The 15158-nt window shown below is 37.6% G+C and overlaps 1 protein-coding gene across 1 annotated transcript; it reads left to right on the top strand.

Annotated features, from left to right (window-relative positions):
- The first annotated feature begins 3936 nt into the window (after window positions 1-3936).
- LOC105439164 lies at window positions 3937-10997 on the top strand. Its single transcript, XM_030977107.1, has 6 exons — window positions 3937-4014; window positions 5805-6095; window positions 6885-7061; window positions 7745-7797; window positions 8266-8373; window positions 8826-10997. Exons 1-6 carry the CDS (start codon window positions 3937-3939, stop codon window positions 9778-9780), a joined length of 1662 nt encoding a protein of 553 aa, XP_030832967.1. The 3' UTR covers window positions 9781-10997.
- Window positions 10998-15158: the final 4161 nt, after the last annotated feature.

Below are 15158 nucleotides of genomic sequence, written 5' to 3'. Positions count from 1 at the left end.
CTGAAGAAATTCAGAATGCTGCAAAAGAGCAAGAGGTAAACTACAAAAAAATGATACATAATAAAATGATATGAATCAAACAAAACTAAACTTCGGAATGGGGGACCTTCACGGTTTCGGTGATTTAGTTTGCCTGCCCCATTCCTGGCAACTTGTAAATGCTCATGGGAATCACGATGATTTTCATCCTTTGTTTTGTATGATTTGTTCTTCTATGTAATCCTCTGTATACACTTTGTTTTGCCGAATAAATAATAATAATAATAATAAGCGAACCGTCACCCGTTTCTTACTGAAAAGAGGTAATAGGACTTTCACACAACACAGCTTTGTTTAGCATGAGCTCACTGACTGATAATAAGTAGGGTAAAAATGCTAGCAAGAGTGTTAAATCTATAATTTGATTTGGTTCTGGTAAACCCTTTCAAGATGAATAGAAAAAGACAATGTGAATAATATTGATTATTAATACTGATGAATTTTAAGCAAGTCCATCATTAATTCGTGTTTTGAAATAGAAATCATCCGTATGACCGTATATCACTCATTTTCCTTTTTTTTTTCTTGACGAAATTCACATTACCTACAAAAATTGTCATGTTTTGAAATGAAGTTTACATTTCTCCTTTTCGCCTCCTTCTCAGGATTTAAAGAAGAAATCAGCATGTGAGACCGTAAAGCTCAAGGAGGAATCATCAAAATTGGAGAAGGAAAAGGCCAATCTAACGAGACAACTTGAAGGCCGTCAAATTGTGTGTCAGGTAATATATGCCATTTGACGATCAAGATTATATAAGCTCATATAAATGTTAAATTATCAACTTGTTGTTTATTTTCATTTTTAACAGAAATAACACATTAATTTTGTAGGCCTACATAGAATCTATGGTTTCCTTTGGATCGAAATCTAATCACCAAAATTATGATCTCAATCAATTTGGTAAAAATATGATATAGTGAGCGTTTTGAGAGCAATTTTAGCAATACTTAGCCATTCTATTGCATCAAAATGTAATCCCTCTACATTTTTCGACAGCAATTTGAGGAATACCTGGCGGCAGCTACTGAGGAAAGTGAGAGACACATGACACTCGCCATGAAGCTGAAGGAGGAAAATGAAGATCTCTCCAGGCAACTCACCCAGGCCCAGAAGCAAAGTCAGAAGGTAAACCATAGAGAGAGATAGAGAGACGGCGAAAAAAGCGATTCTACTGCATCATGGGTTACTGCGCATATTGATCGTGTTTGTTAATATAAACATAATTGTTAATAAACATGCAATCCACGCTTTAAACTTTATAGGACAATTAACCTTTCATAGAACAATGTGTTTCCCTACACATGTAACCCCTTTTTGAAAGTTGGACATCTGCCTTTTTCATTAGAGCTTTATTAAAACAGGGGTGAAAATGATTGTAATACTCATAATTAAGCAGTATACAATGCTATATGATCATTCAGCACTCTTACTATATAATTAGCTTTTAATTTATCATTACTGCCAATGTATGTACTGTAGCCGTCAAGAACAATTCAACTACTTTAACAAGAACCTCTTCTCTCTACAGGAATCAGATCTAAGCCCAGCTGTGCCTCCTGACAAAGTCGAAAAGCCAGATGAACAAACCGAGGAACTTCAGAACATCAAGAAGGATCTGGAACAGAAACTCAGCAAGGCCGAAAATGAGAGCTCGGTAAGATTATACATTTTGAAGATACATCCATAAGAACATCATATCAAAATAGCTATTGAATAAACTTGGCGCAACCACGGCCCCCAAGCAAAAACAAGCAATGCTATTACGAATACACTAATAAGTAAAAGAAGACTTTGTCATTGCTTTACTGTTTGAATTTATAGCTTATCAAATTTCTAAAAACTAATTAAAAATAGAATACTGGAAGCAATGTTGTTCAAAGCCTTTTCAACTCCAAATCCCCTTAGTTAAGAGCATGTTTCATCAATTTGAAATTAAAGGCATCGTTTAAGGGATCCGGTAACTTTGTCTCAGTTACCCAGTCCCTTTAAACAGGAATATTGATCATTGATACCGTATATTTCCACTAGATACGTAGCGGTTTTCAAATATCAATATTCTTATAAGGATATCGAGGATCATGATGGATCACAATGCTACTATTGGCGTAATAAATGTCCCATATGCTAACACTTTAAAAAGAGCGCATGTTGATGCTGCTGATTATAATGATGAACAAAACAAATCAAGTACTTCCAATGTATCTTTTAAATTTGTATTATTAATGCATTCGTATCATCATTACCTCTTACTATATAACGTACGTGTAGGAAGTTATTGTTCATTAAATACCATTATTTATCCATGTGTTCAAACCACAACTAGAAACTGGTCATGAAAAATCAGGTTATCACTAAAAGAGTGAAGGACTTGGAAAAGCTGGTGAAAGAGACTGTAGACCAAAACATCAAGCTCGAGAGTGAAATCAAGGTAAGCTGTATTTTGTTAAATAGTATCAATAGGAATGATGATAAGAGTTACAATAATACCCAACCAAATGTGCTGATTATTTGCGTTTGTATTTTATTATAGCGCCCTCAACACAAGCCTCGCGCTTTCAGGGATTATCGCCTCCGTTCTACATTGTAAACATACATTTCGCTTTATGTTAATTTTGATAATACATGTTTGAAGAAAATAAATGTTCCTCGATTCTTGACCTATCACTATCTAAGAGACGTTAGTAATAATGGTGTTACTTTAGTTAGATAATAGAAATATTTATTCTATGATGTTAATAATATTACTAAATGCACAATTATCCACCTAATGTTTTTAAAAATTAGATTTCTTTTAAAATATTCTATCATTCATCGAATATAATTGCATTCTTAATAATATACATGCTCATTGAAGTGTAGGAAAACCATGCAACACTGACAGAATGGGAATGAGGAAATTGTGTTTGTCCATCATTTGCTCTAAATAGTAAGGACATTCCGCAAATATGAAGAGGAAAATTCCATACACACAACATAAAAAACAATGAATAAGTCAATCAATCAAGCAAATAAAAGTTTAAAAAACAAGAAAACAATCACAAAACTGATAACTAATATTAAAATGGTAACTCTATTTGATCTTTGTAGAAATCTACTTCTAGACCTGCTTTGGCCCCGGGTGTCGCCGAAAAGCTCAAGCAGAAAGTTTACGAGCTTCAAAAAGAAAGAAAGGAACTGGAAGAAAAACTTCAAATAACCGAACAGGAGAGCAAGGTAAAAAGAAACGATACATTTCATTTAAAAAATAGCTAGAAGAGGGTGTGGGAGAGAAGACGCGATGGCCCAGTGGTAGGGCAGTGGTGTCGTAACTGGAAGGTCCTGGGTTCGAAAACAAGTCGATGCGCTTTAGTAAGGCATTAATCCTCATTACCAATGTCCCTCGGAGAGGACTTAAAGTCATCGGTCCCCTGGTTGGTTACTTACAAGCACACCCATGCTTTATTAGCAGTCAAGAAAACAAACTAGCTATCAAACCAAATAAAACGAATTCTGAAGACAAAAAAAAAAATCTGAAATTGATTTGCACAAACTAGCGTCGTTTCTCGAATCGATAATGAACAACGAACGCATGTTGACATTGAGTGATGAAATAATCTTGGAACTAAATAGTTAACTTAACGAGCTGTTGATGATGAGACAACTATTATCGGTATGGAGAGAATCAATCTAAATAAAAAGAACAAGCATAAGCCGTTGCAAGGTGTTGAAGACTGAACAAAAATGGATTTTTAAGAATATATTTTTAACTTGACATTTCATGATTTTTTTCATCTACAACAAGTTGCTCGATCATGTCCTAGAAAATGACAAAATAAGAAACTTTGAATTAAGAAAAATATACTTTAATGTAAACCTTGTCTCTACTTCAGGATTTTGCTGAGAAAACCGAGACAGCCATGGAAAAGGTGAAAGAAATGGAAGGACTTAAGAAGGAGGCCGAAGAGAAGAACAAGGAGCTAGAGTTTGAAATCAAGGTATGAAATTTGTTTTCAATCTTCCAAGATTAGAGTAAGCTAAGATAATTAAGCAGTTATCAATACCTTTCCCCTTTAGTCCTATCACCCTATCATTCTCTTTAAATGTCCTCCTTATCCCCTTTTATCCTCTTTAACTTTATGTTACCTAAATTACTCCCCCTCCCCCTCTCTCTGTCTCTCTGTCTTTTGTCTGTCTGTATGTCTATCTGTCAATCTGAATCTCTTTTTCTCTGTCTGTATGTGTGTCAGTCTGTCTGTCAGTCTCCCCCTGGTCCTCTCTCCCTCTCTCTCTCTATCTCTCTCTCTATCTCTCTCTCTCTCTCTCCCCCATCACTCCATCTCTCCCATCTCCCCCAATATCCCCTTTCCGTTTCTCCCGTCCCTCTTCCTCTGAATTCTCTTACCCCTTTCGTTTAACTTCTCTGCATCTCCGTCCCTAGATTTAATCACGTCTATTTAATCTTTAATTTTCAAATAACTTTTAATGCTAATATTTTTTCAGCACAATTTAAAACCTCTCTATTCTCTCCCTCGATTTCAAACTTTTCTACTCTCTTTTATATCTGATTGATACTCACTCTTTACCCACATTGTTACGTTATACAAAACACATACGAGAAGAAATGTCTATAACAAACCACTTTATTATTTACAATTTTGATTTATAACAATATTAATATCCCATTCCAGACTGGCTTATCAATGGTCGCCGATTACAAGTATGATATCGCCGATATGCAAGTCCGTAACAAAGGCCTTAAAAAATCAGTGGATTTCCAGAAGAAGAAAAATCAGGTGGGGAAAAGGATCAAATATATTGTTTTTTAAATCCAAAATGCTCCAGTCATACTATGCACATTCGTCGGGATTCTGTAGGCCTCATCTACGCTGAAAGTGTTTCGTGTCTCCCTCAAAACATTAATGAATTTGTTTGCATCCTAATCATAGATAGAATTGCGGTTTTCATTTCAGTGGCACTGTAATATGGAATAGGCTACCACGTGAATTAAGTTCTAGTACCTTTGTTGAATCATTCAAGAGGCATAAAGATAATGTTGTAGTTTATTTTGTAGGTTTACATGTATTGATTAATCTGATTTGTAAAGAGATTTGATCAGTTTTGTACTGTATATAGCGCTTTAGAAGAAAATATATCGTTCAAACATTTCATAGTTTCATGAAGACCAAATTTTATCACTGCTCACTGGTATCCTTCAAAAATCATTATTTTACTTACAACTTAGTTATAAAAGCAATGATGGTCAAAAACGATCTCAACTTCTTCTGATCTGAACTGAAATTAACTGAATTGAATTGAACTTCTTTTTCAAAATCAGTCTTTAAGAAAGAAGTACAAATGAATACATAGAAAATATTAGATCTATTGTGTAAACTGAAAGTTGAACTGTGATCTGTATTATACGTATATTAAGTCTTGTGTATAAGGACCATTAAAAAAAAAGGCGATTAAATTTAGCTAAGGGGTGGAAAAGGCGGTTGGCGTAGTTAAGCATTGCATTCATATGGAGGAGTAGTGGTATATTTGTTTAGTATCTTAACGATAAATCCAAATGTTTGAGGGTTCGAATCTCAGCCCTGCACTCACGTCTTTTGGCAAGACATTATTCCACATTTGCCACTCTCCACCCAGGTATATAAGGGTACCTCAACATTGCTGGGGTTAATGATAATTGCAGGGCCTGCAAGAAGAGCAGTATTTGTATAAATGTAAAGCTACAAAGGGTAAATAAGACTCAGTTATTTTTAAACACGTCTTTATCTTGCAGGAGCTTAATGGGAAGGTACTTCAAATGAAGGAGCAAAGCGATCTAATCGAGAAGACGTTTACAGAGGCGCTTGCAAGAAAGAAAGGGATGGAGGCGCTCAAAGAGAGAGCAACTGAAACGAAAGAAATACGGGACCAACTCGACGCGAAGGCCGCAGAAGCGGAGACGATGGCGAAAGAGAAGAAGGAGCTGAAAGGGAAAGTCGCTGAGATGAAGAAACTGAAGGAGGTACTCGAAGGGAAAGTGACAGAAGCGGAGACAAGAGAGAAGGGGGTGGAGGATGAGCTTGAGGTAAGCATCTCAAACAAGTTTACTTGGTTCCAGGATCATTTCTTCTTGTGCATGGGGTGATGCCTTTTCGAAGGAATAGTAAGGGAGGGTAAAGCGAAAAAAAATAAACTTGTCTACTACTTATTTGTATACTTCTTGAAGGATGTTCCCCCTAGCATCTCAAAAGCTTGCTTGAGGCTTGTCAGACATATCAACAGCTAATTTATGCAGTGGATTCCATCTATAGAAATGCCATTATGTTCGGCAGGTGGATTAAATAGTTCATAACCAGGAGTTCTGAAAAGAAACATACCCTAAATGAAATAAAAAATAGTATAAAAAAGTATATTCGAATCATATAAGAACACAAAAAATCTGTGCTCATGAACAAATATTGTCAGGATACGGTAGGACGATGGTAGAATAACATAATTTGCAATAATAGTTATCATCCGTTAGCGAATTATCCATCATTCGTTATTTTCCAGTACAATCCATTACTTTTTCTTTTTACTTTATTATCCATTTTATCTTTCTTAATACTTTCTGTCTCTTGAAAGGGGGAGAAGAAGCAAAAGAAAGGCAGAAAATGAGCGAGAGTTTGGAGAATATACATACATAAATTCAACTGGATGATTGCATTTTTTAATGTAAATGAAAAAGATCTAACTCTCACAAATGATTAAGTCATGAATACTTCATGTATCCACTCCACCTTCCACTGTCAAGTCGTCTCATATTCTGTAGTTCTAATCAGATAAAAAAAAAATCCTACTAATCTTTCTCCTCTGTTCTCCATTTCATCTTTAGGCGATGAAAGCTGCTCTGAACACTGCTGCCGTTGATTGTGGTCTGCTGACAAAGGTTGGGGATACACTCACGATCACAGACTTGTGCCAGTCGCTTGATGACATGAGCCAACTCAATGCACATATGAAACTCGAGATAAACGACTTGGAAAAGGCTAAAGCCAATCTTGAAGAAATGGTATGTGAAAGAATAAGACAGCAAAAACAACATAATATTTGACAAAAAGTTGGTATAATGTCCTTTTGGTTTTCAATTCAATGGCCTCACATACACCAATAAAATATCCCTGTTAACAAAGTGTTTTCTGTTTTGTCTACACCTCTCCAGTTTCTCTGATGCGAATTGACTTTAAACTACGACTCTGAACGTTTTTGATCTCATATTCGATTTTTGTTGTATAACTCGATATATGGATCAGTTTTGTAAACAGTGACAACTTAGAAATAAGATTTTAAACTGAACCCCATCTTTTCAAGCAAATATGTAGTACATGACTATTAGGGGAGCGGGTGCCTTTGATTGTTTGAAAGAGATAAATGGCGCCATACAAGTGCTGTGGATTATCATCATCATCATCATCATCATCATCATCATCATCATCATCATCATCATCAATTGAAATGGCCTCCTGCAAATAATATCTTCTCGCACCACTGTCGGCTCTACGGGTTTCAGACCCCAATTGTTCTCGAATAAAATTCCTATTCAAATTGATTAAAATGAAATTAATAATCACGATATAAATCAACAGTTACCACCAGTGAATCTGATGAAAACACATGCGACTGGTGGCTATACTAAAGAATATGTGAATTTTTAATTTTTTTAAATCCATTTATTACGTTCTCTACCCTGTACAGTTGAAGGCGAGTGATCCCTTTCTCGAGAGCGGTGATTCGGGTGACGATAGGAGGTAATTTGATTCCTTTTACAATAAAGTGCTGCAAGGAAAGGCAACATGATTATATCTTATCTGAAATCATAGCTAAATTAATTTCGATAGATGAAACCACGTATCGATTGTAGGAACACAAGGAATGTAAAAATACAAACATTTGCTGCCATCATCAAAATAGACAAAAGCCCATCGGACAACATGAAATTATGTCTTTATCATTAATGCAATCTGTTTAGAATTATCAGAAATTATCAGTGTATTCTTAAAATTCATGAAATTAAGAACAAAATATATGCTTATATGAATATCTCTTACGAATGCTCCACATTATTTATGTACATCACGTAGAAAGAGCACTGAAGAATCGATTCGATCAGATACACTTAAACAAATTTAACATGGACAACTAGAATCAATCGAAACTTAATTAGACTAGATATATTAATTTTCTTCAATACACACTGATGATATTTTTGTTTGCAGTATGGGAGAGCGTGAAAGGACTGAACTGAAGGAGACTGTTAAAGATCTTCGTTTCCAGACATATAAACAAGAACATCTACTCAAGAAACTCAGATACCAACTCTCCGAGTGAGTATTACATGAAAACAAATTTCTGAATACAAAGATATATCAAACAATTTCCTAAAGGAAGTGGTTAAAAGAAAGGGGAAAAAATATTAGTGTCTTCAGAGAGAATATTTTGTTTCTTTTATTTTTTGTGTTTTCTGAGCTATAAGTACGCACTGAAGAGAAAATGGAAGAAAAAGGTTAGCAACACCCCTGCTTAGAAAAGATAAATCTCTTTGCGTTTTGGATGATCATGATGTGTCGAATATTAGAAGAGATGGATATTTTGTAAAACCTTCCAAAAAGCTTTAACAGTTTAATAGTATTTTTGAAGAAATTAAAATTGAAAAAAGTGAAGAAAAGGAAGTTTTCTACAAAGGAATGGATATAATAATATACATAATCACAGACTGCAACTTGTTATGATGTTATAAGTTATAATATCCCTAACTCGTATTTACTTTCGTTTTCAGATTTCACGAGTTCATGTTAGAGAAAAGGGACACTATGTTTGCCGACATGCCTTATGTCGACCGAGCCGTGGTCATGCGAATCTACTCCGATGTCAAGCTGAAGGCCATCGACATCGCTGACCTTTCCTTCTTACCTGACGCCCAGGTAGATGATGACGAGGATCAGATCGGGAAGGGTGCGTTCGGGAAGGTGTTCCTTAGGCAGTACAAAGGCGAGGCCGTCGCCGTCAAGGTACCGTACGTAAGCGTACGGGTGAAAGAGGAGGATTCCGAGAAACGGATGATTCGCATCAAGGCCAACCATGCTCGTACGACCATGGAAGCCTTTGTCCACCTCACACTCGCCGACCATCCTTCTTTCCCGAAGGTAATCGGCGTCGTTGACATCGACGGTGCTCCTTCCCTCGTCCTCGAGTTCCTTGGCGACAAGGAAACCGGTGCGGTCTTCTCCCTCAGCCAGGCCATAAAACACCCTAGTCAGTCACTCACCCAGAGAGATTGGTTCGGCATCATCACAGACATCGTCAACGGAATACAGGTCCTGCATGCTAAAGGTCTCCTGCATAACGACCTGAAACCCAACAACGTTCTCTTGCAGTGGAACTACAGCGATAAGAGATGGCACGCTTTCATCATCGACATGGGCAAAGTGTCCACCCAGACAATACCCCTCAAGCACCGCCACATGCCTGACGCTGATCGAGAGGAGTACAATGATGGCACCCTGTACCAACATCTGGCTCCAGAATACATGTTAGACCAACAACCAATGTCTGTTCAAACTGACATCTTCTCCGTGGGCAAGATGCTGGGTCGGATCGAGGGCAGGGTGGTGAAGAGCCGAATCCTGAGAGAGCTGGTGGCTGAGATGACCAACATCAAACCTCGTCTTCGTCCATCCTGGAAACACATTGAGAAGGCCGTCGCAAAAGCCCAGAAGAAGAGCCTGTCATGATCCCGTGCTCTGATATATTGATGACATTGTATTTGTAGCGTAAGGTAGATAAGATATATTAATCATTATCTGATCACCAGCTGACATTTTATATGATATTTTACATACTGATGCTTTCGAGAGGAAATTTTTGCCGATGAAAAATATTCAGGCCTTCACATCTCAATTTCAGAAATTAAGCATAAAAATGAAGTTGTCTTTTACCGAGGCATTTCAGAGCAGGTTGACACCAACACTTTCAAAGGCCACTGTTCACAGTGTTTAAGTAATTGATGAAAGAGAAATGTAGAAATGATTATCAAAAAGATTTCGAATGAAATTAACTTGTACGGTGCTATGAAAAAGAAAATAGGGAAAGCGTCGAATCGAATGGTAGATACAAAATGAATAATGCTACATTAGGAAACAACAAGTCCAAAATGTAAACAAGACAAAACTGGTAATATATTTGATTATCCGTTTAATGACAAAAAGGTCAAAATATTAGCCAATATAATACCGAACCAAAACAAAAAGTGTTCCCCAGGACGAGATCGAAGGAAAAATTGCCGATGATAGGGCAAGAAGAATATTGATCAGCTATTTTTTTAAAGCTATTTCGACTGATTTATTTGATATGTCAATATTATGTATTTGATGTAGGCCGATTTTGTGTGACGAAATGTTATTTACATATCATGTTTAGTTTATATTTGGAATGATATTAGAAATGACTTAAGAAAGTTGACAGAACAGAGCAATGGCCAGAGAATGAATGATAAAGATAGTAGGAAGCTAAAAGAAAAGTTTGAAAAGCGTCTGATCACACCAATTATTGAGTGATTTTATCAAGTCCTTTAGTACTGTAGGAAGCCACGCCTCAAGCCACTTGACTGTCAGGTCCTCACAGACATCCAGACATGCTTACAAAGTCCCAGAATTTCCTTGACTGGTTAGAATTCAACATCTTTCTTCGTCTTGGAAATGGAAGTCGTTTGGAGTGTTTTCTGCGATTAAGTCTGTTTGTGATCCTGATTGGAAGGTTTGCTTTGGGTAGTGGATTTCAGGCGGGAAGGGAGTTGGTAGGTCACGTGACAGACGGTTCTGACCTCAAAGGTCGACACAGGTCCCTTTGCGTCAGAACACGATTGGAAAGACGAAAGTTAAGATAGGCTGGAGCTAACGTGACTGAAAAGCTCAAGGAAATGTTTTAAGAAAAGCTTTTAAAGAATGTATGATGATTTGAGATGTAAATACAATTATTTATTCTATTCTACACACATGCGTTTTCTTTCGTGGTACTGTACTAATAAATTGTAGAATATACAGGATGCAGATGTACAGATTATTGAGGGGAGAAGAGAAAGGGGAGATTAGATGAATGAGTGAGAGAGAGAGATAGATTGAGAGGGGAAGACAGAAAGAGAAAAAGAGGTGGAGGGAGGGAGAGTTAAAATGAAAGAGAGAGGGAGAGAGAGAGAGAGAGGGAGAAAGAAAGAGAGAGAGAGAGAGAAGGAGAGAGAGAGAGAGAGAGAGAGAGAGACAGCTATTCCAAGCAGCAAAACTTGGGTTTGTAATATACATGTATAAAAGAAAATCTTAAAATATATTTTCATCATTTCAAGTCAATTATAATCTTATATAAATTTTAAACTATATAAAGCCCCCATCACACCGAACTAGTTCTCACTACGTTGTGGAAAATGTTGCCCAACGGGCTCAAACTGTGTGTGAACGGAGTGAACGTAGCATCTTTTTTCCTGGACGGGCTCGGACTGGCTTGGACGGGAAAGGTGCTCTAGAATTTTGAGCCTGTTTAAAATTTCCCCGTCCTGCAATTAGACGGAGTGACAACGTATTATTGCACAAATTCGACGAAATCTCGAGAAAAAAAATTCAGTTCGATCCACAATCCGCTTTTTGTTCAATCCCAATGCTTCCATTTTTTCTAACTTAAGAGAGGAGTGATTGTTTGGTGTGAGTGTGAATAAAATCATTATTAAATGCAAGTAACTTCTAATTTTCAATACTTTATTGCATCTTACCCCGGTCCCCAACATAACAAAATCCTCTGGACGGCCATGCATTATGGCCCAGGGCACACAGAGGATTTTTTTTATGTTGGGGACCGGGGTAAAATGCAATAAATGAATTGAAAAATTATTGCATTTTCTTTGTTTTTTTCTTCAATTTATGGAAACTGCCCCCTACCATATCCCCCGCTGCGTACAGTCATGGTTCAGTGACAAAGCAATGGCCTCGTAACTGTGAGGCCCCAGGATCAAAACCGTGTCGATGTGCTATGTAAGTGCCCTTTTGTGCGGCATTAATCCTCATTACTGTCATTTATGACTTAAGGGCGTAGGTCCCCTAGTTAATAAGCATAGTAGCATACACATGCTTTAGTAGTCACGTAAAACACACATTTTCATATTATTATTCAATAAAACATGAGAATGTATACTATTATTTAGATCTTTTATTTTTATATTATTTTAAAAATAATGTCATAAATTGGGGTAAAACAAAAATATTCCAACTATATGAGCGACAGAACGGAATTTCCGTACTTCGATCCTACTTGGAACGTGTTACAATGTGCTGTGGTCGAATATAAATTAGCAGCAGCTAAGCCCTCATCACATCAAACTAGTTTACACTACGTTTCGGAACCGTCCTAGAAAGTCGTAAAATACGGGTAATGGTCGGGGTAGAATGTGTAAATAATGTCTATAATACGATCCTAGATCGTTCATGAACAGTCCTCAATATACGTCCATCTCGTCTGTACGCTGTTCACAGTCAGTTCACATCAAGTTCAGATCGGGTAAATTTAAGCCCCCATCACACCAAACTTGTTCTCACTACGTTCTCGAAAATGTTGCCAAACGGGCTCAAACTGTGTGCGAACGGAGTTGAACGTAATAGCAACTGTTTGCGACCTGTTAAGGACTTTATGGACGGGCTCGGACTGGACTAATGTCTATAATACGATCCTAGTTCGTTCATTAACAGTCCATACTACGTCCAACTCGTCTGTACCCGTCCACAGTCAGTTAATATCAAGTTCAGATCGGATACATTTTATTTTTCTAAGCAGTCCAAACAAGTTTTACTGGTTCGGAACTTCTTCTAACTAGTTTATAACCCAACCACCCCGTTCAGAAACAGTTCAACTCGTCCTCATCTCGTTCATAGTGCGTTCGAACGCGCTTCTATCGTGCTTTGCAATCCCGTCCTGATTCGAGTGCTATACAAACCGAGCGCGTTCTTCCTCATTGATGCTCGACCACATCACGTGGTAACACGTTCCTAGTAGGATCGAAGTACGGGATTCCCTTCATAGTACGTCCATCTCGTTTTAAGTACGTTGTCACTCCGTCCATTTGCAGGACGGGGAGAATTTTGAACAGGCTCAAAGTTCTAGACCACCCTTCCCGTCCAAGCCAGTCCAAGCCCGTTCACACACAGTTCGAGCACGTTTAGCAACATTTTCCAGAACGTAGTGAGAACTAGTTTGGTGTGATAGGTGCTTGACTTGAACGTCTTGATCTGCATTTATTTCCTCATAATATTCCTGAGTTACAACGCAAAGGGCTGATACAGATCATGACCTTCTAATTCTTTTATAAGGTCACAGGTGTGTGCGAAAGTTTGCGAATCAGTAATAATACATTTCATATCACCAAAATCGTCTGCTTTTCAACTTTGCTGCTCCCCATTGGGGATGCTTTTATTTAAGACACGTTCTTACAGAGCACACCATCCAAACAAAACCCAAGAGAGGGAAACTGCTCCTTTGTCAATGACCGAAAATGCTTACGCAGTCGTTATTGTTAAAACAGCTGAATGTTCTCATTAAGATGCACATAATCAGAAGGCGGCGACTATCATTGGATCAAAGAAGAATCACGTTGAATGTCCATCCGTAATAGGTCCATGGTCACAATCAGGTGATAAGCTTCATGAAACAGCAAAGAAGTTTACAGACACAATGAACCTCATTTCAAATCATGGCAAACTTTTTAAATGCCCAAATGTTTGAAATAACAAATGAAGTCATTACAAACATGTTAGAGTATTGACCATGTATCCAAGCAAACCCATTAGCAGACTTAAAGTTGATTCATCGGAGTATGAACTGGTAGAACCAAGGAGTTTTAAGGGATAGAGTCAAATCTCGCTCATTCCCTTTGTACCATCTTCGATGCCACCAAGAGAAAATTTGTCAGGTATGTGTTTAATACCCCCTTCACATACACGGATTTTTCTTACGAGTCCTTACGGATCGCCAACTCGTAGTCAATCGCAAGCATCCGTAAATAACTCGCTGGTATCCGTAAATAACTCGTCACAACTCGCAACAACTCGTAGACACTCTTAATGATCCGTGAAAGGAGAGGCAAATTTTTTGACATGTCAAAAATCTTCTTACGATTGTCCACGGATTGATTTGTCCGTAAATAGCTCTTAAATAGCTCGTAACAATCCGTACCATCCTTAAACCGCTCGCAACAACACGTAATCATTCGTAAACTGCTCGCAAGCATCCGCAACTTTTGTAACGATTCTTTACGGTTAGTTTACGATTTGTTTACGGATTATTTACGGATTGTTGCGAGCAGTTTACGGATGGTAACGTGTGCTTACGTGTTTTTTACGATTTTATTCGGGTCATTTTACGATGGCTTTACAGATTGATACGGGTTATTGCGAGCATTTTACGTGTAGTTATTAGTACTTTACGAATAGATACGTATACTTTACGTATGCTTACGAATTGTTTACGATTTGGGGAAAGGTATAAAAGCTGCAAATTCGAACACATCATTTTCAGTTGTTATTTTTTGGCTAAAAATCGTAAGGACTCGTAAATTCTCGTAACTTACTCGTAACTATTCGTAACAATACGTAAACAGGTCGTAACTAACACGTTAGTTGCTCGTAGTTATCCGTGACAACTCGTAACAAATCGTGAACTGTTGCCGTAAAAACATCGTAATAACTCGTAATAATCCGTAATAAAACGCAAACAGGTAGTAATAACTCTTAAACCGGTCGTAAAAGTGGCCAAATCGTATAAGGATCCGTGAAAGATCCGTGAGTTTGTGCGATCCGTAAGGACTCGTAAGAAAAATCCGTGTATGTGAAGGGGGTATTACTGGATCTTTCTTGTTGATAACAGAGAGGTGAAGGAAAGGAGTGGAATCAAGCCGCTTTCTCTAACCCCATGCTCCAAGCAGCCGAAAAGTTATGCGCTAATCTGCAACTGTTCACCAGGGATCCATAAAAGAGCGCATGAAATTTCAGGATTTAGAATTTTTACATCAGAAAATGGTATCACAGCAACTGTTCGCTGTCCCTTTCCATGTTGAATGTGTAATGAGTAGAACAAGCAA

Source organism: Strongylocentrotus purpuratus, unplaced genomic scaffold, assembly GCF_000002235.5.
Source record: "Strongylocentrotus purpuratus isolate Spur 01 unplaced genomic scaffold, Spur_5.0 spur5_scaffold_9, whole genome shotgun sequence".
Classification (NCBI taxonomy): Eukaryota; Metazoa; Echinodermata; class Echinoidea; order Camarodonta; family Strongylocentrotidae; genus Strongylocentrotus; species Strongylocentrotus purpuratus.
The sequence above is the reverse complement of the archived record's forward strand: the minus strand, read 5'-3'. Positions and strand labels throughout refer to the sequence as shown.